The sequence below is a fragment of the Balaenoptera physalus genome (assembly GCF_965194825.1).
Source record: "Balaenoptera physalus genome assembly, chromosome: 2".
NCBI classification, from domain to species: domain Eukaryota; kingdom Metazoa; phylum Chordata; class Mammalia; order Artiodactyla; family Balaenopteridae; genus Balaenoptera; species Balaenoptera physalus.
Genome location: NC_138883.1, coordinates 86,275,049 through 86,302,831, shown reverse-complemented (window position 1 = coordinate 86,302,831; position 27,783 = coordinate 86,275,049). Strand labels below are relative to the sequence as shown.

At 37.8% G+C, this 27,783-nt stretch overlaps 1 protein-coding gene across 7 annotated transcripts in view; it reads left to right on the top strand.

Annotated features, from left to right (window-relative positions):
* TTBK2 (tau tubulin kinase 2) overlaps positions 1 to 27,783 on the top strand; it is a 157,405-nt gene that overhangs the window by 114,578 nt on the left and 15,044 nt on the right. For all 7 annotated transcript variants that reach the window (XM_082453069.1, XM_082453068.1, XM_082453071.1 and 4 more), the window contains 4 exons: positions 9,367 to 9,524; positions 17,513 to 17,729; positions 20,689 to 20,900; positions 22,693 to 23,281. In XM_082453069.1, the coding sequence (XP_082309195.1) occupies positions 9,367 to 9,524; positions 17,513 to 17,729; positions 20,689 to 20,900; positions 22,693 to 23,281 (1,176 nt within the window). The remainder of the gene's footprint in view (positions 1 to 9,366; positions 9,525 to 17,512; positions 17,730 to 20,688; positions 20,901 to 22,692; positions 23,282 to 27,783) is intronic.

Sequence of the window (27,783 nt, the reverse complement as noted above, 5' to 3'; positions counted from 1 at the left end):
CACCCAAGTCCAGGAAGCACAGAGAATAAACCCTAGGAGAAACACACCAAGATACATATTAATCAAGATAACAAAAATTAAATTCAAAGAAAAAATATTAAAAGCAGCAAAGGGAAAAATAAAAAATAACATACAAAGGAATCCCCGTAAGGTTATCAGCTGATTTTTCAGCAGAAACTCTGCAGGCCAGGAGGGAGTGGCAGGATATACTTAAAGTGATGAAAGAGAAAAACCTACAATCAAGATTACTCTACCCAGCAAGGATCTCATTCAGATTCAACAGAGAAATCAAAAGCTTTTCAGACAAGCAAAAGCTAAGAGCATTCAGCACCACCAAACCAGCTTTACAGCAAATGCTAAAGAAACTTCTCTAGGCGGGAAACACAAGGGAAGAAAAAGACCCACAAAAACACACCAAAACAATTAAGAAAATGGTAATAGGAGCATACATATTGATAATAACCTTGAATGTAAATGGATTAAATGCCCCAACCAAAAGACACAGACTGGCTGAATGGATACAAAAACAAGACCCATATATATGCTGTCTACAGGAGACCCACTTCAGACCTAGGGACACATACAGACTAAAATTGAAGGGATGGAAAAAGATACTCCATGCAAATGGAAATCAAAAGAAAGCTGGAGTAGCAATACTCGTATCAGATAAAATAGACTTTAAAGACTGTTATAAGAGATAAGGAAGGACATGACATAATGATCAAGGGATCAATCCAAGAAGAAGATATAACAATTATAAATGTTTATGAACCCAACATAGGAGCACCTCAGTACATAAGGCAAATGCTAACAGCCATGAAAGGGGAAATCGACAGTAACACAATAATAGTAGGGGACTTTTAACACCCCACTTACACCAATGGACAGATCATCCAAACAGAAAATAAATAAGGAAACAAAGCTTTAAATGACCCAATAGACCAGATAGATTTAATTGATATTTATAGAACATTCAACCCAAAAGTGGCAGAATATAGTTTCTTCTCAAGTGCACACGGAACATTCTCCAGGATAGATCACATCTTGGGTCACAAATCAAGCCTTGGAAAATTTAAGAAAATTGAAATTGTATCATGCATCTTTTCTGACCACAACGCTATGAGATTGGAAATCAATTACAGGAAAAAAACTATAAAAAACACGAATACATGGAGGCTAAACAGTGCACTACTCAATAACCAAGAGATCACTGAATAAATCAAAGAAGAAATAAAAAAATACACAGAAACAAATGACAACGAAAACACGACGACCCAAAACCTATGGGATGCAGCAAAAGCAGTTCTAAGGGGGAAGTTTATAGCAATTCAGTCTCACCTCAAGAAACAAGAAAAATCTCAAACAATCTAACCCTACACCTAAAGCAACTAGAGAAAGAAGAACAAAGAAAACCCAAAGTCAGTAGAAGGAAAGAAATCATAAAGATCAGAGCAGAAATAAATGAAATAGAAACAAAGAAAACAGTAGTAAAGATCAATAAAACTAAAAGCTGGTTCTTTGAGAAGATAAACAAAATTGATAAACCATTAGCGAGCCTCATCAAGAAAAAGAGGGAGAGGACTCAAGTCAATAAAATTAGAAATGAAAAAGGAGAAGTTACAAGAGACACCGCAGAAATACAAAACATCCTAAGAGACTACTACAAGCAACTCGATGCCAATAAAATGGACAACCTGGAAGAAATGGACAAATTTGGGAAAGGTACAATTTTCCAAGACTGGACCAGGAAGAATTAGAAAATATAAACAGACCTATCACGAGTAATGAAATTGAAACTGTAGTTAGAAATCTTCCAACAAACAAAAGTCCAGGACCAAATGGCTTCACAGGCGAATTCTATCAAATATTTAGAGAAGAGCTAACACCAATCCTTCTCAGACTCTTCCAAAAAATTGCAGAGGGAGGAACACTCCCAAATTCATTCTACAAGGGCACCATCACCCTGATACCAAAATCAGAAAAAGATACCACAAAAAAAGAAAATTATAGACCAATATCACTGATGAACATAGATGCAAAAATCCTGAACAAAATACTAGCAAACAGAATCCAACAACATATTAAAAGGATAATACACCATGGCCAAGTGGAATTTATCCCAGGAATGGCAAGGATTCTTCAGTATACACAAATCAATCAATGTGATACACCATATTAACAGATTAAGGAATAGAAACCATATGATCATCTCAAAGATGCAGAAAAAGCTTTTGACAAAATTCAACACCCATTTATGATAAAAACTCTCCAGAAAGTGGGCATAGAGGGAACCTACCTCAACATAATAAAGGCCATATATGACAAACCCACATCAAACATCATACTCCATGGTGAAAAACTGAAAGCATTTCCACTAATATCAGGAACAAGACAAGGATGTCCACTCTCGCCACTCTTACTTACCATAGCTTTGGAAGTCCTAGCCACGGCAATCAGAGAAGAAAAAGAAATACAAGGAATACAAATTGGAAAAGAAGAAGTAGAACTGTCACTGTTTGCAGATGACATGATACTATACATAGAAAATCCTAAAGATGCCACCAGAAAACTACTAGAACTAATCAATGAATTTGGTAAGGTTGCAGGATACAAAATTAATACACAGAAATCTGTTGCATTTCTATACACCAACAATGAAAGATCAGAAAGAGAAATTAAGGAAACAATCCCATTTACCATTGCAACAAAAAGAATAAAATCCCTGGGAATAAACCTACCTAAGGAGGCAAAGACTTGTACTCAGAAAACTATAAAACACTGATGAAAGAAATCAAAGATGACATAAACAGATGGAGAAACAGACCATGTTCTTGGATTGGAAGAATCAATACTGTGAAAATGACTATACTACCCAAAGCAATCTAAAGAGTCAATGCAACCCCTATCAAACTACGAATGGCATTCTTCGCAGAACGAGAACAAAAAGTTTTACAATTCGTATAGAAACACAAAAGCCCCCGAATAGCCAAAGCAATCTTGAGAGAGAAAAACAGAGCTGGAGTAATCAGGCTCCCAAATTCAACCTATACTGCAAAGCTACAGTAATCAAGACAGTATGGTACTGGCACAAAAACAGAAATATAGATCAATGGTACAGGATAGAAAGCCCAGAGATAAACCCACGCACATACAGTCACCAAATTTATGACAAAGGAGGCACGAACATACAGTGGAGAAAAGACAGCCTCTTCAATAAGTGGTTCTGGGAAAACTGGACAGCTACTTGTAGAAGAATGAACTTAGAACACTACCTAACACCATATACAAAAATAAACTCCAAATGGACTAAAGACCTAAATGTTAAGACCAGACACTATAAAACTCTTAGAGGAAAACATAGGAAAAACACTCTTTGACATAAACCACAGCAAGATCTTTTTTGATCTACCTCCTAGAGTAATAAAAATAAACAGATGGACCTAATTAAATTTAAAAGCTTTTGCACAGCAAAGGGAACCATAAACAAGACGAAAAGACAACCCTCAGAATTGGAGAAAATATTTGCAAACAAATCAATGGACAAAGGAGTAATCTCCAAAATATACAAACAGCTCATAGAGCTCAATATCAAAAAAACAAACTATTAAAAAATGGGCGGTGTTGGGCAAAGTAGGTCACGTGGCCAAGCCCAGAGTCAGTGTAGGAGAGCAGTATCAAAAAAAAAAAAAAAAAAAAAAAAATGGGTGGAAGACCTAAATAGACATTTCACCAAAGAAGACATACAGATGGCCAAGAGGCACATGAAAAGATGCTCAACATTACTAATTATTAGAGAAATACAAATCAAAACTACAATGAGATATCACCTCACACTGGTCAGAATGGCCATTATCAAAAAATCTAGAAACAATAAATGCTAGAAAGGGTGTGGTGAAAAGGGAACCCTCCTGCACTGTTGGTGGGGATGTAAATTGATACAACCACTATGGAGAACAGTGTGGAGGTTCCTTAAAAAACTAAAAATAGAACTACCATATGACCCAGCAATCCCACTAGTGGGCATATACCCTGAGAAAACCATAATTCAAAAAGAGATATGTACCACAGTGTTCATTGGGGCACTATTTACAATAACCAGGACATGGAAGCAACCTAAATGTTCCATTGACAGATGAATGGATAAAGAAGATGTGGCACATATATACAATGGAATATTACTCAGCCATAAAAAGAAATGAAATTGAGTTATTTGTAGTGGGGTGGATGGACCTGTAATACAGAGTGAAGTAAGTCAGAAAGAGAAAAACAAATACTGTATGCTAATGCATGTGTATGGAATCTAAAAAAAAAAAAAAAGGTACTAATGAACCCAGTGGCAGGGCAGGAATAAAGATGTAGACAAAGAGAATGGACTTGAGGACACGGGGGTGAGGGGGAAGCTGGGGTGAAGTGAGAGTAGCATTGACATATATACACTACCAAATGTAAGATAGATAGCTAGTGGGAAGCAGCCGCATAGCACAGGGAGATCAGCTCGGGGCTTCGTGATGACCTAGACGGGTGGGATAGGGAGGATGGGAGGGAGGCTCGAGGCTCGAGGGAGGGGATATGGGGATATATGTATGCATGTGGCTGATTCACTTTGTTGTACAACAGAAACTAACAGCATTGTGAAGCAATTATACTCTAATAAAGATGTAGTTAAAAAAAAAAAAGAATAAGGATGTTCCAAGTGGTGGGATATTGCATCACGCATTTTTGGGACTACACATGCTTATGTATACAATTAATTTATTTTAGATAATGCATTTTTGTTAAATTTTTTCTTGTTATTAAAAGTAATACATATCATAATACAAGTTTGGAAATTACAGAAAATAGGAAGTCCGAATAATTCAGAATCTCATTACCCAGACATAGTACCTGATTTTTATGTACTTTTTTGTGTCTTGAATAATATGTTTTAGAAAAAGCATTTTATTGTATATCCCATTAGAATTAAGAAAAACAACTACCTCTTATTCGTAAGTGCAATCAGAAGGGAAATTGACACAAGTAATCAACAATAGTAGCCACGTAAAAAGTAATATTGCATTGTTGTCTGTCCAGATCTTCCTCAGGTCCTCCCTCCTCTTTTCTTCCCTTTCCCGCCCACCCCCCCGCTCCCCCCCCAGTCTCCTTCCCCCAACCTCCTCCCTTTCCCTACTTCCGTTCAAGGAAGATTCACCTTCCTGATGATGTTGTGCTTCTAGTGTTTCTCACACTATTTCACCAATTTCTCCTATTGCAGCAAAGTATGAGCATGTTCTCAAGAGGTCCGGGAACCGTCTTAAAGTGTCAGCCATAAGTCCACAATTTCTTTGTATTCTCTTGATTTATCCTAAAGGTTCCTATGAATTTTGCTTTCTAACTTCTTTGTGTTCATTGTATTATAAAATATCATATTAAATGTCTTACTCTGAGTAAAATTCTCCAGGAAGCTGTGCCACATTTATCAAATGACTTTAAACTCTCTCTGGCATATGGCTGCATCCCCTGAGGGTGCACGTTACCCTAATTTGAGAAACCTGGACTCTTTAGATAAATTTGTATTTTCTAAGAATACATTATTAAATAGAAGAATTAAAGGAGTCAGATATATACTAGATTTCCAGTGATTCTCAGTGGAGAGATATGGATCATGTCTTCCTAGAGGGAAGTGTCAGAATCATCTGGAAGGTTTTTTCAGATTTTGCTCTACTTCCTTTTCAGTTTGAGAATTACTGCACAGTGAGCTCCTGTTCTGATTGGAAAGTGAAAGTGTTTTAATCCTCAGTAGTATTGGGCTATAAAAAAGGATGAGGACCACAAGTTTTATTTATTTATTTACACATACATACATATATGTGTATATGTATATTTGATTTCTAAGGTTAATGATTTATATTCTGAAATCTAGTTGAATGAGTAACTGAATTGAGTTTTCCGGTCTTATTATTTATTTTAGCCAAATGTGATATGATGAATTCAGTTACCAAAAAAAAAAAAAAAAAAAAAAGGCCTTGACTTGTCCTATTTCTACTATCCCAGTCTGTTGAAGTTTAGGATTTAGAGCAACCGTGGTCCTGAATTAGAAAATTATTCTGCTACATTAAAAATGTTTTGCTCTTTAAGGTATCTGCAGAGCTCTAATCATCTGACCATTTGTTCCCAGTAGGGTGCCTTCAATGCTTCAGTGCTTTTAGCTTTCCTTCTATTTCTTTTGTCATGTGCCCTCCATCCTTCTGCCTCCTGCTGCTGGTCTCAAGTTATCACCATCATAGTAACGAACTGTTTCTTATTTTTGGACCAATGGCATATGCTACATTTTCTAAGACATACAATACTATGATAAATGTAAGAAAAGAATTCCATCATCTGACAATAAAAACTGTTTAGGACCATGCCTATTGCCACGCAGTACAGGCAGAGCATTTAGCAGTAGCAGTCTGAGTATTCACACAGCAGAGCAGATGCTGCCTCATGGATAGGGACTCCACTTTTCAGGAAAGAAACGTCACTCTGTGGGAACCTATGAGAACCTCAATTTCCAGAGTTGGAAAGAGGTCCAAGGTCTGCTGTTTCAGTTCTCAGGTGCAGGGTTTCATTCCATCTTCCTTTCATCCTTTGTGTTTTCTAAAGCCCTCTACCTCTGACAATTTGGGAAGATCTGAGCTGTAACATCGATAACTTATGTCAACAAAAATAGGACCAAAATAAAAATTCCGAGGTTTTATAACTATGCCTTTCCCAATTCCTTTTAGCTTTTTAGTTTCCCTTTCTACATCTATTATTTTTTGGCAGGGAGGACTTAAAACAAAAGGTAGGATATGTGAATCTTTCAGCAAGTATTAGTACAAATAGACATTTATTCTCAAACTGTTTTTAGAGTACTATTTAAGGGTTCTGCACCCACAATTCCAATTTCTTTTTTTCCCACACCACCAAGCAATTCTCTGACACCAGCTGGATTCCTAAAATTTAACTCAATTCTGACACCATCTACCCAGAGATAAATAGCATCAGATTTCACAGGTTAAGGACTCATTCCCACAAGACTACCTTCCACTTTAGATACCAGTTACAAGTCCTAGTTGTCATGTGTACTTCTGACTGACTGGCTATAAATTGGAGGTTGCCATGACCCCGTCCTTGGGTTTGATTAACTTGCTAGAGTGGCTCATAGGCCTTGGGAAGCCAATTTCCCCCCTAGATTACCAGTTAATTACAAAGGACTCAAGCAGCCAGATGGAAGAACTGCATGTAACAAGGTATGAGGAAAGGGTGTGGAGCCTCCATGCCCTCTCCAAGGGCACCACTCTCAGTACCTCCACATGTTCACCAACCTGGAAGGTCTCTGAAGCCCATCCTTTTGGGTTTTTATGGAGGCTTCATTATATAGGAATGATTGATTAAATCATTGACCACTGGTAATTGATTCAACCTCCAACCCCTCTTCCCTCCCCTGGAGGCCAGGGGTGTGGGACTGAAAGTTCCAACCCTCTAATCACATGGTTGGTTCCTCTGGTGACCAGCCTCCATCCTTAGGTGCTTTCCAAAAGTCACCTTATTAACATAAACCCAGTTGTGGTAGAAAGGGGTTTGTTATGAATAACAAGACACCCATTTCACCTTTATGGCTCTGAAGTGATTTCAGGAACTGAGGAGTAGAGATCAAATACTATAACAAGAAATGCTCCCACTGCTCTTATCTCTCAGAAAATTTCAAGGGTTTTGGGAGCTGTGAGTCAGGAACTGTGGACAAAGACCAAATATATATGAGAAGTGTATTTTTGGTCCTGTAAATGACCAAATATTTATTTCATATAAATCACAATATGGCACTCTTAGACATAAGGCATTGGTTAGATACAGTGATGAGCAAGATCAGACATGTACCAGCCTCATGGAGCTTACAGTCTGGGTGAACTCAATTAAATAATCAAAAATAACTATAGTTTATAATTGGTAGCATTTGACCATCTCCTTGTTGAGGTGGTTTCTTCACTTGGTATCTAGAACACCACACACCTGTTTCCTACCTCACTGGCCACTCCTCGTTTTTTATTTTTATTTTTTTTGCTGAGTCCACCTCTTCTTTCCATCTAAATGTTGGAGTGCCCTAAGCCTTAGCCCTTGTTACCCACTCTCCTTAGATGATATCATCTAGTCATATGGCTTTAAATAGTACCCATTAATATCAATATGCTGATGACTCTCAAATTTGTATCTATATTCGCTATTCCTCCCTAAACACCATAAAACTTTCAATATCCCAATCCTCACATTCACTGCTTTCCATCTCAGTAAATGGCACCACCGTTTACCCAGTGGCTCGGGACAGAAATATAAATTATTCTTTTATTCTTTCTTTACTTTCACAGCTTTCATCTAATCTCTCAGTAAGTTCTGTTGGCTCTACAAATTATGTCCAAATCCTACCACTTCTTATCATCTCCACTGTTACCATGCTGGCTCAGTTGACAGTAGCCTCCTAAATGGTCATCTCTTCCCAGCACCCTCATCCCCCTCCTATTTATGGCATCTGTTCTCTACTTCTTAGCCAGAGTAATCTCTTTAAAGCCTAAAACAGACCTTTGTAAAAAATCCTCCAGTGAAGAAGTGCTGATTTCAGGTCTGGGGCAGGAAATGTACAAGATGAATCTCTGAGGATAGGATACTAACAGAGTAAGAGAAATGATGAGATATTAATCCAATTTTAATCATAAAATTGAAAATGTTGCATACTGTCAAACATAAAGGAAGGTCTTAATGAGATCTTTCTCAATATTAGACTTCTGGAATTTAAAGACAAAAATGGAGTAATATATAATATAAATAAAATAATAGAGCAGATTTCTTTTTGATAATTCATGTGCACACACACACACAGTTTAAGAATTTTTCAAACCCACAAAAAATTCTAAGGCAGCACAATGAACTTTTATATGCCTCTTAACCTAGGTATACCACCTGTTAACCCGGTCACTTATTTAAGTTGAACCATATATGCCCCTTTTTGACACACACAAAAAAGTGATCACATGGTTGAAACTGAATGCACACATACACATACAATACACATTTCCTTTTGCCAAACCATCAGAAAGTAGGTTTTAAGTATGACGCTTCATTATTTATCTTCCAAGAAAAAATACATTATCCTACGTAACTGAAAACCAGTACCTCAACTGAGAAAAATCAATATTAATTGAATATCATCATCCATATATAACCCTTATTCAAATTCCCCTATTTGTATCATCAGGCTTTTTAAAAAAGTCATACTACTAAACTAATTTAAGAGTCTGAGGTGCTTTTCTCTTATAGAATAAAGTGATTATGTTTACTGTTGGCTTACTCTAGTTTTTTCCTGTTGTGGTTTAGCTTCTTGCATCCGTGTTTGACAACAGCATCAAGACCTTTGGAGTAATTGAGAGTGACCCTTTCGACTGGGAGAAGACTGGAACTGATGGCTCCCTCACCACCACCACTACTTCTACCACTCCTCAGCTGCACACCCGCTTGACCCCTGCGGCAATCGGGTATGTCCTAAGCAGGTGGTCATCAGTGTCTTTCCTAGATGTGTTGTATCAATATTAGCAGAAATGTCTTTTGTGCCATCCAGGTTCCCTCAGATGACCAAATGCTAAGACACAGGGATGCCTATGGGTTTCCTTGAATTAACGTTGCTCTTATATATGCCTTTGTTTGGATTTACTTTTCTTAGAAAGTACTTACAGATTATACCGTGAAATGGCAGCTTAGAGCTTGTGTTAACTCGTTAATGTTAGATGTACAGTAGATTTTCTTCAAAATGATAGGGGGCATTTGTTGCATTTACTACTAAAGAATAGATGGGACCCCGGAACAAGAACAAGCCACAATTACTTCTGACTACACTGTGCTTAAGTTTAGCGGGAGCAAGACGTGTACCTACTCCTCTTATGAAATGATTAATTTTTGAGGTGTATTAGGAAGAGGTTAGTGTATTTCCATCTTCTTGGGGGTTTTTTTGGTTTGTTTTTGTTTTTTGATTTTTTTTTCCTCTGTATACATTAAATACAGTTGCTTTTGTTTGTTGTTTTTCTATTTTGGGGGGGGTTGTCCTTTTTTCTGACCCCCTCCCTTTTTGTACCTGCTCTGGTTGGTTTAAAAGAAAAAGTAAATAGGGGAAAATCATCATACAATGAGCTAATTGGAACACTTTATCACTAATCCATTGCTTTGTTTTTACATTGAGATGAGATCACTAGAGCTTATTGAATCAGAAAAGCTTACATGGATTCATATAACTGGAGATGATATCCCTGATTAGTTAAAGAATTCTTAAATGTGAGACCTTGACTAGCTATAGTAGAATCACCACAGATGTTTGTTTAAAATACCCATTTGTAGGACTCAGCCCAGACCTACTGAATCAGAATGTCTAGGGGTATGGCATAGAAGTCCATATGCATCAGATGTTTCTCATGCTTATCTGAGTTTAGGACTCACTGCACTATTCCAGCCACCCCATTTTACAAATGAGGAAATAATTCTAACTCTGAGTGAATCATCCAACTTTAGATAAAGATTAGTGACAGAGCTGGAGCCTGTGTAGAAATTTTGATTCTTGCTTTAATGCTTTTGTCCTTCTTCTCCTTTGATTGTTGTTAGAAATAAATCTCACACTTGCAGAAATCCAGGTGATAGCACTTCAGGGTAGCTGAAGTCAATGAATACATTTTAAGTTCCCATATCCCAAAGTTTTTTCCTAAAATAAGATAGAATAATAAGAAAGGAAAAATAAAACTACATAAAAGCTATGTCCTCAGCATAATTTGAAGACGAAGGATGCCCAAATCAAACTAACTGTAAGTAAAAAGAGAAAAAACAAAACCCCAAGGCCTTATGTAATATCTCTTATGCTCCTGCCTCACCCAGCCCTGCCACAAAGCTTACTGAAGGCAGATCAATAAAAACTGTGGGAAGAGGAAAGTTAGCCCTGGGAATTAAGATTGATTTAAAACGAACACCAGAAAGACTAAATCTATCCAAAGAATGAAAATACTAAAAAGTATCCAGGTAGATCAGATAATAAACTACAGGGAGATAAAAATATTCATGATTCAAAACATGTAGCTTCTGGGGAAGAAAAAAAACAAAAAGGAAGAAATGCCCTTTGTCAGTTGAATGGTGAAGGAAAAAAACACATATCTGTTTGGGTCCAATCAGGAGAGAGAAATTACATAGTAATTTGAACAGGGAAAGATGATACAAAGAATTATTACCTATAACACAAAATCGGAATAACGTGGGATTGAATGAGTAGAGAGAACCGTAAAGAATACAGAAATAGCAAATATAAAGTGCAGCTCCTACTCCTAGGGCTGAATTAAGCATCCAAGGAAAAGCTCCCTCAGTCCCCACCCCAGGACTGAGTTCTGACCTTGTTGGTGAGGGTATGTCCTCACTCCTTGGATGGCAGGGAAGTTGCTCTAATGCCATTAGAAATATGGCATTAAATATCTGCCCTCTGAAATATCTGCCCTCTGAAATATCTGCCCTCTGGAACTTGATGGAAATCTGCCCTCTGGAGTGCCAGAGAAAACGATTCACTGGAAGTGTCTCACTAGAGACACTCTGATACAAAACTTGTGAGTAGTAGACGTTGCTCTGGGAAGATATTGGTTGCTGCTGTCTGTGTACTGCAGGAGACAGGCACGGGGAAAGCCACACATGCTGGAGAAGCTTGACAAGCTGCACAGTGGAACCCAAAGCAAAACCCTTTCCTCCCGCAGGGTCTCTCCAGTGCCCTCTACTGACAAAACTCCCATGCCAGCTGGCAAAGGAAAAGAGTTAAAGGGCACAGATCCACTTTCACAGAATAGGCAAAAAGGATGAACTTGGAGCTGAAAGGCAATAAATGAATAATTACAGAGGGGAAAAAGGAGAAATAAAATTTAATTACCTGTAAGAAAAGAGAACTATAAAATCAGAAGATGCACAATATCTCCTCTGACCAAATAAAAATCCACTAAAGTGTTTGGACTTTGCTATACTGACAGAGGAGGGCACCAGTTAATCTATGAATCCTGTAAAACATTCCAATGCCACAAAAATGAACAAGAAAAATATTTTAAATATCCATAAAGTGTTATTTCAAAAGATCAAGAAAATCTAATACATATTTACTAAGGAAATTTCCTGTCAGGAATAAACAACTATGAAGAAGAAAATTATAAGACAGAACCCCAAATGGAACTGAATATGTTCATGCATTGAAGATATGGATAACCACCTTGGATCAGAAATTTAAAAACTAAGAAATAGAGGGAGTGTGGTGTGGGGAGGGAGAGAAGAAAGAAAAGGAAAAGATGGAGGAAACAATGAAATGATAGTTCATTGAACTCAGGAAAGAAATGGAAGAAAAAGATATCTCACAATTGAATAAATCACAAAGTGTGCAAAGGACAGTAGATGCAAATGAAAGTCTAATAAAGGGCATTGAATAAAGTCAGGGGGAAAAAAGCCCCAGGAGAATGAAAATAAAGAAATCATTTAAAAGAGCTAGAGAGAAAGTAGTGCCAATGGAAGGCAGACAGAGAAGGAATAGCATTCATATTGTTAGAGTCCCTGAAGAAGAAAAGCAAAACAATACCAATTAAAACTGAGAAACTCGGTTTAAAAAAAAAAAAAAAAATCCCTCAAGGACTCAGAGGCAAAGAATATACAAATCAATTTTCGCTGCAAAGTAAAGGAGCTGTTACAGTGGAGGATTACTGGACTGAATGTCAATATTATGACATAGTATGAGTGTGTTTCGTGTTTGGTAATTGCAATCATTGTTGCTTTTGTTGTGGTCATCCATTTACAATGCTTGGTGTCAGTCTATCTCTTGTAAAAATAAAATACAGTGTGTGTTAAAAAAAAAAAAAAACTGAGAAACTCAATAGCAAAAGGTTAATTAAGGAAACAGGGGACTAAGAGCATTTAAAAAGGTAAATGTCCAAAGGTGACCATTAGAACAAAAAGGCAAACCTTCTAAAATATATATTCTTAAAAGTTTATAAATTAAAGTACAAAGAATACTCATCTTGTAGAGAAAGAAATATAGCAAATGTGACAAAATACACATAATTATAAAATACTATGACAGAGTTAAGACCAAACATATCAGTCATAGCAATAAATGTGAATGGGGGCATCTATTAAAAGAAAAAGATTTTTAGTTTGGTTTATATAGCTGTATACATACGCTGTATACAAGAGATACACCTAAAAAAATATGTTTCAGAAAGGGATGGACAAAGATAAACCAGAAAAATGGAAACGGTCAGAAGAGAGTAACAATCCTGATATCAGACAATGTAGAATTCAAGCCAAAAAAAGCTTTAAAAGTTATTGAGATGGAAGGGTACTTTTTAAGGTTAAGTGTCACAGTTCACAAGTGGGACATAGTATTTATTAATATTTAGTCACCAGAATCACAACAGTCATCTTTAGGAAGCAACAACAATGAGAGATTCAAGGAGACAAAGAAACACACTAGTAATTGGAGATTTTAATATACAACTCAGTTCAAGACTGAATTCAAGTGAACAAAGAATAAGAGAAGACAAACAACACAATCAATAAGGTAGATCTTAGGCATATTTTTCAATATCTACACCCTGATGATAGAGGTTACACCTTCTGCTCAAGTACCCCTGGGACATTCACAAAAATTGATCAGTTATCAGGTCACCAAGAAAACATATAAGTTGTTCCATAAAGCAGAAATATTACACTGTCTGATCACACTGTAATAGAACTAGAAATTGCTAACAAAAACAAAAATGTCAAAGGCCCTTCCACCTGGAAACTTAAAAACTTCCAATTAAACTACTCTTGGGTGAAAGGGAAAATACAAACTGAAGTTATAGGAAAAATAATGATAATTAAAACACTACATATCAGAATCTGTGGTATAGGGACTTCCCTGGTTGTGCAGTGGTTAAGAATCTGCCTGCCATTGCAGGGAACATGGGCTTGATCCCTGGTCCGGGTAGATCCCACATGCCACGGAGCAACTAAGCCCCGTGCACTGCAACTCCTGAGCCTGCACTCTAGAGCCCACGAGCCACAACTACTGAGCCCACGTGCCACAGCTACTGAAGCCCGTGCACCTAGAGCTGGTGCTCAGCAACAAAAGAAGCCACCGCAATGAAAAGCCCGCGCACCACAACAAAGAGTAGCCCCCACTTGCCACAACTAGTATCCCCCATTGCACCGCGCACAGCAACGAACACCCAACACAGCCAAAAATAAATAAATTAATTAATTTTTTAAAAAAGTTCTTAAAAAAAAAAAAGGAATCTGTGGTATACATTTAAAGCCAGGATAAGAGGAAAATCGATGGCATTGAATAAGGAGATATATAATGTCAAGATGTCTTATTACTGATGATGTTAATGTTGGCAATCTGGTTAAGGTGGTGGTAGGTTTTCCACTTTATATAAAGTTACTGTTTTTCCCGTTGTAAGTAATAAGTATCTTGTGAGAAGATACTTTGAGACTATTCGAATGAACTTGTTTTTCTATACATTTGCCTACTAATTTTAGCATTCATCTTGCCTGCAAAGTATTAGGCCCACAAGCCTACCATTTACTATCTGAGCCTTTAGAAGAAGTTTGCTGACCTCTGAGTTATCTCTTTTTGCAGATGATATGGTAGAATACCTGGAAAGCCCTAGAGAATCAGTGTTAAAGAGAAAAAAATGATAATTTATGTCCCACAACTCTTAGTTCTTAATAGAGGGAGAAAGTAAGTTCAGGAAAAGGCAAGAGGATGCTTTAGATCAGGAGTCAGCAAGCCTTATCTGTTCACTAAGAGCCAGATAAATATTTGTGGGCTCTGCTGTCTGTCCCCACTACTGCTGCCACTGTAGTGCTAAAGCAGACATAGGCAGTATGTAAATGAATGAGCATGCCTGTGTGCCATACACAGTATTTACAAAAATAGGTGAACAGGCCAGATTTGGCTCACAGGCCCTAACTTGCCGACCCCTACCTTAGATTACAGGGACAGGCATATGAAAAGGGTGTCCAGTCTTATTACTTCTCTTGACATCTGTCCAGTTCTTCCATATATCTTCTTAATTTTTTTCCCTTAATCTGCTTCTGTAATTTATACCTTGCCTGCAAACACAGGCCACGTGCTAATAATACTCTCACATATATCTTTCTTATCATACTTATTCCTGAACATAATATAATTGTCTTGGGCAAGAATGCTTTCTTTCCATATCTCAAACTCCAGGTTTGGATCAGAGTTACAGGAGAAGGAAGAAAATAATAATTAAGCAAGGAATAAAACTGGCGGAATAAATGCTGAGAGGAACCTGAGTCATGTGGGAGGTAGCCTGTGTGGAGAAGATGGAAACGTTCCTTGAAGTGTGTGCTCTCACACTGAAGCACACGATATAAGGGGGAAACTAGGATAGAGTAAAAATAGAGGCAGTTTCATAGGTGGAGGTGTGGTTTCTTTCCGGAGAGGTGGAAGGAGGAAATGCCAAGGAACTGGGGTAGTTGGAAAGAAGCAGAATCGTAGCTAGGCTAGGGAAAAAAGAATTTGGAAGAACATTGAGTGATTAAAATGGGGGAAAAAATGTGGAGCTAGTAGGTTGAGCTTCCTGAATTCAAATATTCCTCCTTTGCCATTCCCTTTTCTCAGGAATAGAGGGAATTCTTTCAGTAAACATTGGGATTACCACATAGCACATGTAGGTTAGTGTCCATTATAATTCCTTATGTCAATAAACAAATTATATTGAACTTATATCTGAAAAATATATCTTTTAAGTAGTCTATTTCTGAACTTCAGTTACTTTTATAATAAATCCTTTCATTTGAACTATTGTGGGCCAATCTACCTTTCCACTGTATCCCAGTGTCAGAACTACAGGGAGTACTTTACAAGGCTGTACGGTTTTTCCCTGGGAGCCATGATCAGTGCTTTTCCAGATTAACATTGAGAGTGGTGGTAGTGAAGGTCATCAAATCAGGTGGAAAAAGTCCCTGAAAAATCATGTTTTGTTTTTTTTTTAATTTAATTTTATTTATTTTTTTATGCAGCAGGTTCTAAATCATGACATATTTATGACACCTGGGCCAGGGTGTAACCATTGCCCTTAGAGTGGTACACTGAGAAGATGTCTATTTTCCCACTCATAATAATTGTATGTGTCAGTATAATCTACTGAAGGCTGTTTTTTCTGCTTTTAGACAGTGCAGGTCATGCTGAGAAAAGGTTTCACTGTGTGCTGAATGTTGTGTTCAGTCAGCAATATTTTTTTAAAAAAACCCAACAACTAGTATGTAGAGTAGAACATACTAGTTATAGAACATTAGAGCCAGCAGGGACCTGATCACTTAGTGAGTGATAGCTGAGAACTAGAAAAGCCCCTCAGACTTCAGAATAGAAGCCTCTTAGACTTCTGGGCCAGAAGTCTAAGGGAGAGACGACCAACTATGTAAATAGGACATGAAATTGCTTTGAGAGAACATATAGACAAGTGCCAATTAATATTTTCTATTTGTTCATAATCAGTTCATACAGGACCATATGAACTGTATAATTGCAGAATTTCTAGTTTCCCCTAGAGGGCAAGAATTTCCTTTCTTCTTTTTATGTCCCTAGGGCCTTACATGTAGTAGGTACTTAGTAAAAAGTCCGTAAATGAAAAAGCAAATGCATATTGCACACTATTTAAAAAATAAAACATAACTGATTGATCTGATACCTGCTTATATCATTATGACACTTAACGTTTTTCTGTTTATAGTTTTTGTTATTCTCTAAGAAAAATGGGTAAAGAATAGAAAATATTAAAATTCACAAAGAATCCTTGCAAAATAAATGAAATGTTTCTAACTTTTAAAGTGATTGCTAAATTAGGGAGTTACATCAGAATTTGTATTTTTAAATCAGCTTGAAAACTCTGTTGATCAAAATGCAGTTTTAAAAATAGATAGCTAGTGGGAAGCAGCCGCATAGCACAGGGAGGTCAGCTCGATGCTTTGTGACCACCTAGAGGGGTGGGATAGGGAGGGTGGGAGGGAGACGCAAGAGGGAGGAGATATGGGGATATATGTATATGTATAACTGATTCACCTTGTCATAAAGCAGAAACTAACTCACCATTGTAAAGCAATTATACTCCAATAAGTATGTTAAAAAAATAAAATTTAAAAAAAAATGCAGTTTTAGGGACTTCCCTGGCAGTCCAGTGGTTAAGACTCTGTGCTCCCAGTGCAGGGGGCACGGGTTCAGTCCCGGGTTGGGGAACTAAGATCCCGCATGCCACACAGTGCGGCCAAAAAACAAATGCATTTTTAGTTTGTAGAATTGGCATGCCCTAAGTTTCTGAGGTTTTTTGTTTTGTTTTACTTTCTTAATTATGTATAGACTTCATCATCTAAATCCAGAAGTAAAGTGCAGGATAGTCCCATAGTAATTTTTGATTCTGGTGTTTTTAAGTTCTGCCTTATTTTCATTCCTCATTTTCAGAATTGCCAATGCCACTCCCATCCCAGGAGACTTGCTTCGAGAAAATACAGATGAGGTGTTTCCAGATGAACAGCTTAGTGATGGAGAGAATGGCATCCCTGTTGGTGTGTCACCAGATAAATTTCCTGGGTCTCTGGGACACCCTCGTCCCCAGGAGAAGGATGTCTGGGAAGAGATGGATACCAACAGGAATAAGATAAAGCTTGGGATTTGTAAGGTGTGTATTTCTTGCATAGGAAGTGATATCTCTCTATGTCTTATTATTTTTCTCCTATTGGTGTAGCAAAGTATCATGATTCTCAATTTTGAATGAGAAGTAGAACATTGTATTGCTAGTTATTTATATATTTGTAATTGCAATATTTTTGTCTAATTTTGCCCATAATGCTCAGGTATGGACACCAAAAATTAATCTTCATCTTGTATTTTGTGGAAAAGATGACGGTAGATTTTAAAAAATAACCAGACACGGAATCTAAAAGAAGAGACATCTATAGAACAGAAGTTAATGGTCTTTCCAAGTAGAATGACAAGATTGGGCCCCTTCCATAGTGTAGACCAATGGAGCTGAGTGTTCATTCTGAAAACTGTCTCAAATGGAGGCAGGGAAATGGGGGTTAGAAGTGGAAAGCATCAAACTGGTCATGAGCTGACAAAGTGGATGTTGAATAACGTGATTTTTTCTTCATTAGGATTCTAAACAGGTCCACTTGTAAGTATGGGGAGAAATATAGACTTCTGAATTAAATGATTTTCAGTAGTCTTTGGGTAGATTATCCCCAAATTTCTCTTTGATCTTACTGTTTCCCGTCATTTCCATTTTCATGGAAGATGATGATTAATGGGATGGAGGGGCAATGAATTACAAATCAGTTAGTTTTTCGTACTTCCTGTGTTTTTATAATTATTTAGTTGGGAAGGAGGTTAAATTTATAGGTGTAAAATGAGACTCCTGGCTCATATCTGTTAACACGATTGATAGAAACTTGGCTAGTCCTGCTTTGTGAATGGGAAATATATCTTGAAAAGAATCTTCTGTGACCACGTCTGAGGAGCTTGGCCTATCTTTGGACAATATATACTATATTTTTAAACTATATAATTAAAAAAAATTAACAGTATATATTTTCAGTAGTGGGAGTCATTTGCAGGAACATTCTCTGCATGGATGTGATATGCTGCCCTGTGGTCTGGTTGTTGCTTAGCACTATCTGGACTAGTAATCAGGAATAAGTGGTGAAAAGCAGTCAGGAAGTCAGTGTCAGATTTTTGTAATGTCCCCTCTGGCTGCCTTTATAGTAAACACTGGGAGCAAACTGTCCTTAGTAAAAATTCTCTAGCGACATTCTCAGTTGTCAGCCCATATGGGTGTTTGTGTATGTGACAGAGTGAAGTGGCACTTGACATAGGTCTTAATTACTTTAGCTTTCTTTCCCATGTTATCACTATTTAATCTACATTTAATTCTTTTCTATTTTTTAATTCCTTCCTTTTAAAAAATTGTGTAAATTAGATTATTAGTGGTATTGTTTTATACAAGTAATGTTTATATGGAATTTTCATAGATGTTTACCATTTCCTTGCAATTTTGGAAGTCCCTGACTCAATCGTTTTTCTTCCTGAAATATTCCCTTTAGAAGTTTCTTTAGTTGAGGTCTTCTGATAGAGGACTCTTTCAATTTTTACCTAGCTGTAAATGTATTTATTTCAGCCTTATTCTTTAAAAATAGTTTCTGCTGCCTTCAAAGTTTTTGATTGACAGTTATTTTTCTTCTGTCTTCAATTATTAGTGTTCAGAAGTCTACTGTTTTTTCTTTCTATTTTTTGGTAGATGACCATTCCCCCAGCTACTTTTTAGCTTTTCTCCTTGTCTTTGGTGTTCTGCACTTTAACTATGACATGTCTAGGCATACACATATTTCTTTTTTTAATCAGTTCTGGGAAATGCACAGCTGTTCTCTACCTAAATATTGTCACCTCTTCATTCTTTTTGTTCTCTCTTTCAGGGACACCAATTAAGTAAGCATATATTAGATCTTTTTATTCTGTCATCTCTTAATATCATTTTTTATATTTTTCTTCTTGCTGTGCTTCATTCTAGGTAATTTCTTTTGCTACATCTTCTTATTCATGAATTAATAAGTTTGGCCTTTGATGGCTAATTTGCTGTTTAACAACTTAATTGAATATTTATATTAAATTCATCAGTTAATTCCAAGTAATCCTTTGTTGACCTTTATATATTTAAACATTTTATGCATAGCTGTTCTATATGCTGTATCTGAACAAGTTTGATACCTGAAGTCTTTGGGAGTTACAAACATTTTTTTAAATTATTATTATCATTTCTGCTGACTCTTGGTCATGGTGGCATGCCTTCTTATATGTTTGACTACCTTTAGTGTTTTGCTCATTAATTAATAATTCGTGGGAGTCCTGTAGGCCTAAATTGGGGGTTGGGGAAACCTTCCTTTGGAGAAGATTGTCTTCTGCTTCTCCTGGTAGCCAGAGAGCACCCCCAGTTTAAGACCAACTGGGCATTCTTGAGGGTCTTTAATCAGAATAGACATTCAGACTTCCTCTCTCTCCCTACTGCTGGTGTAAAGCTTAATTTCCCTGGTAATCGTGCTACTGTATCCTCTGTCCTTAGGCACCTGCACCCTTCTGGGCTGCCTCATTCTCAGCCTCCTTCTGCGCTACCCAGCTGCTTATTGTTCTAGCTCTAGTTTTCTTGTTGTTGTTGTTTGGTTGGTTTTTAGAGAGAAACTGAGACAGGGAGTATTCAGGCTTGGCGACCTTCCTACCTCTTGTGAGACCACTTATGTCTCAAAGAGAATGTCCTCTCCAGGTTTAATTTTGGTTTAGTGGAATAGGGTCCTGCAAGCATTTAGTTAGACATAATACAAAAAGCCAAGGTTGTTAAACGTTTTCAGTCTGTTTATCTTTGCACCAAAATATAAAACACTAAAAATACTGAAACTGAGAATAAATTTGGAAAACTTAATTTAATAAAGGGTTAATAGACAAGTATGTAATGAATTACACTAGCCAAAATATCCTAATCTTCTGAAAAAAAATCCCAATCATTTGCTTATATTATTTTGAAAGACTTCAATGATTCCTATCATTTATAGTGACTAGAATGTTTTTCATGGTTTCCTTTTATGTTTTGCTAGGCTGCTACTGAAGAGGAGAACAGCCATGGTCAAGCAAATGGTATTCTGAATGCTCCAAGCCTCGGTTCACCAATTCGGGTCCGCTCAGAGATGACTCAGCCAGACAGAGATGTTCCATTGGTGCGAAAGTTACGTTCCATCCACAGCTTTGAGCTGGAAAAACGTTTGGTTCTGGAGCCAAAGCCAGATACTGACAAGTTTCTTGAGGCCTGGTATAAAATAGTTTTTCTTTTTCTTTTCTTTTTTTTAAAGCAACTAAAACACTATTGATATTATTACTTTCTATTATGTAAAGTTTTTCAGATAAGGAGTTTTTGCATTTTTGAAGCACTGATTTGATTAAGCTGTCATCTTTATCCATGTTTTTAGTTAACATCCTCATTCTTAATGTGACTTGCCTTCTGATATTATTACAAGTTCTATAACATATAGCCTTTGGCTGTGGGAGCTGGAAACTTCATAAGACTAGGTATGAATTAAATGAACATTTTGAAGTGATTTTGTTTGGAAGATGATCTCTTTTATTGGAATGGAGAAGATGCAGTGTAAGAGAGGGCATGAAAAAGATGGTATTAGGCAAGAAGGAGGAAGAGTACATGAAGTAGGGGAAAAAGTAATTTATACACAAGTGATAGGCAGTTGAATTCAATTTAATGAAGGCCTTCTATGAGTAAATGCTGTAGGAAAAAGAGACATGAATATTTATCATTCTACCTAGAAAGAAGGAAAGGTGGAACTTTAGAGAGCTATACATAGGTAACGACTGTTTGTAGTTCATGGTTCTAAGGCCCCTTATCTCCAATTTTGATAACAAAAGACTGAAATGAAACTTTAAAAAGAACTTGGGATATATTTATGAATTATAGAAGGCTTTAGTAATATTAAGACCTGAGTGACTTTAATAGTAGTCACATCCTTCAATTGTACATCCCCAGTGGCTACTATTGGCAAAGAAATATGAAGTTAGAAGGGCCATGTATTTGACTAACATAATAGTTACTGTGTCTGAAGACAATTCAGCCACTTCTGGCCTAGTCCAATCTAGCTTCCATTTTAAATAGTACTTCATAGCTGTGTATTCTTCATATGGTACTCATTCAGTCTCACAGCTATGTGATGTAAACTTGTGTCTACACGTTGATATGATCAAAAGGATGGACTGGGGCAGTGTTTAAACATTTTCAGTTGTGCATGAGATTGGGAATAAAAATAAAAGTGTGATAGGGATAAAAGCTTAGTTTGGGAAAAAATTAGTCTAACAAAAGAATGGAACTAAAAAGAGAGTCCATGCTGAGGGAAGAGCTGAGAGATAAGACAGAGCTGAGAACAGAAGTACTCCAAGAAAATGAACTCAAGCCAGAACCTAGAATGAATAGGGAACAGTTGAAGGAAGTGAAGCACCCAAGTACAAACTGAAGGAGAGGAACAAGTGTATTGCTTAAACTGCTTCCCTGCAGGTGAGAGCAGTTCTCAGAAGCCAGTGCAGCCAAATACCACCAGTCACACTATTGCTTAGCCCTGTCTTTGGAGGAGTTTACTTGAAAGAGTATACATTTATATACCTCTCTGAAGACAAAACAAATGCAGAAAGTGTTTGCCTGATGTATATTAGCTTCCTCATTTCCTTTTCTAGGGCCTCTGCTGGGGCAAAAGCCCCTTGGGTAAGTTGTCCCTCAGTCCCTCAGAGCAGAGAGCAGAGGGCAGTGTGATTGAATTGGCAAAGCAAAGGTGAACTGGATCACACAAGTCGCCCTGGTTAACCTGCTTAGGCTTCTTTCCTGCCCGGCTGCAGGAGAGACGTCTTCCTCCTACGGGCTCCGTCTTCCAGAACAGGATGATGACAGGTGGAGCAGAGCGTTACCCACCCGTGAAGTGTTCCTTATGCTTTATCCATATTGTTTTTTTCTCGTCTGTGGGTAAATATTAGTTCTGTATAGAACTTATAGGCTATATAATAAGTATTCTCCCTAGGACAATTAAGTAACTTGTGTTCATTTTCTTAAGCTTGGAGAAAATGCAGAAAGATTCCAGTGAAGGAAAGGAATCTGTTCTCCCTGCTCTGCTTCATAAGCCTTGTGTTCCTGCTGTGTCCCGTACTGACCACATCTGGCACTATGATGAAGAGTATCTTCCAGATGCTTCCAAGCCTGCCTCTGCCAACACCCCTGAGCAGGCAGATGGTGGTGGCAGCAATGGATTTGTAGCCGTTAACCTGAGCTCCTGCAAGCAGGAGGTTGATTCCAAAGAATGGGTGATTGTGGATAAGGAACAGGACCTTCGGGATTTTAGGACAAATGAGGCTTTAGGCCATAAAACAACTGGAAGCCCTTCCGACGAGGAGCCCGAAGTCCTCCAAGTCCTAGAGGAATCCCCTCAAGATGAAAAGCTCCGATTGGGTCCTTGGGCAGAAAATGATCTTTTAAAGAAGGAAACCTCAGGTGTGATCTTAGCAGTTTCTGGGAAGTGCCCTGCCACTGCTGCTTCAGAACAATATGCAGATAGGCTGGAACTCCAGGCTGGAGCTGCTAGTCAATTTATTGCAGTGACACCCACAAGTCCAATGGAGGCACAAGCAGAAGGACCCCTTACGGCAGTAAGTGATTTGCTCCTGTCATTTTTCTGTCATCCACTCAAGGTGCTGTTAAAAAAGGACTAATAGTGGATCAACTAAGATTCTTCTGCAGAGGCCTAAGTTTGGCACATGGGTGTAGGGAATGATGTCTGGACTAAGTTCTGTAGTCCGTCTTCCAATGTGAAATTTCTCAAGAAGTGAGATTTTCTATCAGGATAGCAACCTAATAGGTGAAATGTCATTATGACCTAATTTCATAATAACATTTATAATTAGACCACAAGAACTGTCTTATCTGCATGTGTATATATAATATGATTTTTAAAAATTTATAATTCTAGAGATTTTCGAACTCTACATTATAAATATGGTGAGGACGGCATGTATTTAACCATTCATGGTTTGTACTTTATACTGTACACCGTTGCTAGTATCATTCTTTTTGTTTCCTTTCTCCTTCATAACCTTCACCCAGAAATTTGTCATATTTTATGTTCCTTTTAAACAGTAGTTTTCCAACTATTTTTTTCACATTTAATTTTTATTTTGATAGTAGCTTTCCAAGCTTAATGTCTGTTGTTTATAAAATAGAGTCCCAGCCTCACTTCCAGAACTTCTGCTTCAGGAGGTTTGGGATAGTGAGAGCCCAGGAATCTGCATTTTAACAAGCAGCTGAAGGCAATTGTGATACAGGCCTTCTGCAAAGGAACATTTTGAGGAAACTCACTGTTTATTCTCAGTTTGGGCATTTAGCTGGAGACACCTGTTACCCTGTTCTTATCAGTAAGCATTGGTGCCCTCTGTGACTGTGTGAGTCTCACAAAAGCCAGATATGGAGGTAGCGTCTCAGGCGCGAGCAGGTACATCTGTCTTTACATGCGTGGGAGTACCAGGTTTCCTTAAATGCCGTCATCAGCTAGCAACCGTCTCTTCCAGCTCTCCAGTAACAACATTGTTCTGCAAGCTGAAATGTTTTCAGTTAGAACAGAATTGCATACGCAGGTGTAAAACAGTAAGAAAAGGTAACAAAATTTGATTTTGTGTACAGCTCTGTAGGAATTTACCTGCACTTCGAAATAGAGAAATAAATGCTTGCCTCTTTCTTCATCATAGTTAGTTGATCTTTCCTTCTTTCCTAGGACTGTTTTGTGTAGTTATACAAGTCATTCACTGCATAAAGAGACCTAGCCAAGGGAACAAGTTGGGCCTGAAATCTAACCCAAACTTTGCTAGCCAAACTGTGCATCTTTGTGTAGGGCTATTTCCTCTTTGAGGGGCATCCTTTTCCAAATTGTTCAGAGGTCCCCTGTGGGCTAGAGGCAGATCCTAATGCCTCCCTCCCTTGTCTGCATTTCTTTTTCCACCCCACCTTCCTCTTTCCATTCATTTCCTCTTTCCACCTTCCCAGATTCAGTTTCTTCTTTTCTTTGACTCTAGTATGCTATATACTCACTGTTGCTCATGCATTTTTCCAACAGCATTCTGGTGTGCTTCCCTGCGTAAAGGGTCTTAAACCCTTGGCTCCATTTCTCCTGGTATTTTTTACTCTCTCCCATCAATACTGCCCTGTCCACGAAAATTGTTCTCATGGTTCTCTTACACTATCTGCAACATTTTCTCTATCAAGTTTTTGAAAGACTTGTGTATTATATTTGATATTATAAGTTTGACCTTATTTTCAGGTATCTTTAAATAAAAAATCTTTTTCTTAACTGAAGGTCTCTTAAATAGCAGCCTCATCACTTGCACACTTGTGTCTAAGGTATTGAATTTACCATCTCCTTCATTTTGGGGAGCTTGGGATAAAAATATATCTTGATTCTCTTCTTGAGGCCTACATTCAGAGTTTACTTTTGCAAGCAGATGTTGTTACTTCCCTAACTTAACTACAGACACATTAAGTAGGGAGTACCACCAAATAGTCTCTCTAGATCTCTTGCAACTCTGATCACGTGCTCTAACTTAGACAGTATGATAAAACATATTACCATTCTATCTGAATATTTTAAATTAGGACATATTCTGACAGGAAACAGTTTGTTAGTTTATATCTTTTGCATTCAGGCTTGTTTCCTCTTTATGATGATATGAAAGGAAATTGTCCTGGTATCTTAAAATATGTAAGAACTATAAAAATAGGCAAAGCAAAAGTTTATCTGTATTACAGGTATAGTTGGCATATTAAATCAACTGATGAGAACTTCATTCTTTAATTCTCTTTATTTCTTAGCATAAATTTGTGAACCTTGTTTAGGGCTTTCCTTATCCATATACATGAAACCACTGGTTATCAAATAGCATGTATAAATATTTTAGATGATATATTTTGAAAGATGGATAAATTTGCTAGATTCAAAAGAAATTGGGGTTATTTTTGGAAATTAGATTTTTTTTCCCCTGGGGTGAACAATTATGAAGTTAGCCCACTACTAATCATTTCTAAAAAGAGGCTGAACAACATAGGTTTATAGGGAGCAAAATAAGACTAAGCTTTGGCTTATAGGGGAGATATTAAATTATGTTTTGATTAGCAAATGGAGAGGCAAAATTAAGCTGGCATAAGTGAACAAGGATAGAGAAGGAAACTAAAGTAACTTGAACTGCTTCTGAAACAGGTCTAACTATTGGTCCAGAATGACAGTAACTGTAGGAAAGAATGTGACCAGTTTTATGTGGTGTTGAGTAATCACTGTTGGTAGGGAGAAGGTTGGACGGGTTATTCCTTACAGAATATCGTGGCAGATTGTACCACATGATCTCTTGGTTCTAGACAGTCCTTTAGAAAGGCAGTGCTTCATTTTAGCATCACCTTTGGAAACACTATAAATGTGACTGGAGAATAATAATACCACCTATATGTTACCTTTTGCTATGTAACAAATTACCCCAAACTTAACAACTTTAAACAGCAGTTATTATTTCACACTTTTTCTAAGGGTTGGGAATGCAGGAGTGGGTTAGTCTGATGGTTCTGGCTCAGGGTTTCTCATGAGGTTGCTACCAAGCTGTAGGCTGGGGAAATCATCATAGGGTTGGACGGGATGGGAAGATCCACTTCCAAGCCCACTCACATGGTTGTTGGCAGGCCTCAGCTCCTCACTGGATGTTGGCCAGAGGCTTCAGTTCCTCACCACGTAGGCTCTCCATACTTGACATGGCAGCTGGCTTTTTCAGAGAGTGAGGAGAGAAAGAGACAGAGAAGGGGGCGGGGTGGTGGTGGAGAGAACACCCTCCACCGAGGTAGAAACCACACTGTCTTTTACAACCTGATCTCAGAAGGGGCATATCATCATTTCTGCCATATTGTATTGGTCACACAGACCAGCCTTTCCTCATACCAGGGGATTGTCAACATACTGAAAGACTTTCCTCATTGACTTGTTTTTCAGACATTGAGAAGAAGAAAAGCAAGAGTGGGGGGTGTAAAATAATGCACAGAGAAGGAGCAGGACAAAAAGAGAGTCACATGTACTTTTTTTGTCATGTGTTAGTCAGCATCTATTAAGAGGATTCCTCTGGCTGTATTTACAGGAATTACCAATACCAGTACTATGAGAGTCAGATCAGCAGTTGATTGCATTGCCTTAATTCTGTTCTTTCAGCCCTTCAGTTCCGTAAGGTGTCTGCTAAGTTCCAGGCTTTCTGCTGTACCTCAGGGATAAACAGTTGGCACCAACCTGTTAGGTTGACAGTGAAGGCCTATATCTAAACATTTACCTTAAACCACGTGAAGTGATTGTGGTGGAGCTGTGTACACAAATGAGAACACAGATAAATCTGCCTAGGACAGGGGAGTGCAATGCTGGGTGTTTTAATTTTCTCAACTCTTATTTTCTAATTTTATTTACCATGGTGAAGATATATTACTTTCAAAAATAAGAGGACTTTGAAGGATGAATAAGCTTGCTGGAAGGAGATGCAGGGGTGTCAAGCAAAAAACACAGCATGTACGAAGGCAGAGAGGCTTGAAACACCAAAATTCAGAGTATTTAAATAAGTAATCCAGAATGTTAGGGCGAAGGAAGGAGGCTGAAAATGAGCTGCACAAGTGAGGTGATAAAGGGCCTTGGCCTGCCATGCTGAGGTGTATGGGATGCAGGACAAGAAACTGCCAGGGTTGAGGGAGGGGAGTAACTTGCTCTTTGGGAGCCATGGAGGGAGAATGGCTGGGGCAGCAGCCAGTGAGGAGGCTTTGGCATTAGTTCAAGCAAATATGAGGGCTTGAACTGTGAATCATGAAAGTCTCAATGAAGACTTGAGACATTTCAGTAGTGCAGCTTACCTGAAATAGTAGCCTCATGTGGCTTTTCCAGTGTTCCACTGAATATTTGGAGCCCTTGTACACCTGGAATGACTATATGAAAGCTCATGGAGTTACTCAGAGTCTCTATTGAAAAATGAATGATCCATGTAATTAATAGATGAGTGCTTTAATAGTGTGGAAAGGTAAGGACTTTTTGGATTGATTGCCACCATGGTTAACTTCTTGAAATGGATTTTGTAGGAGAGTTGAATGCATGTAC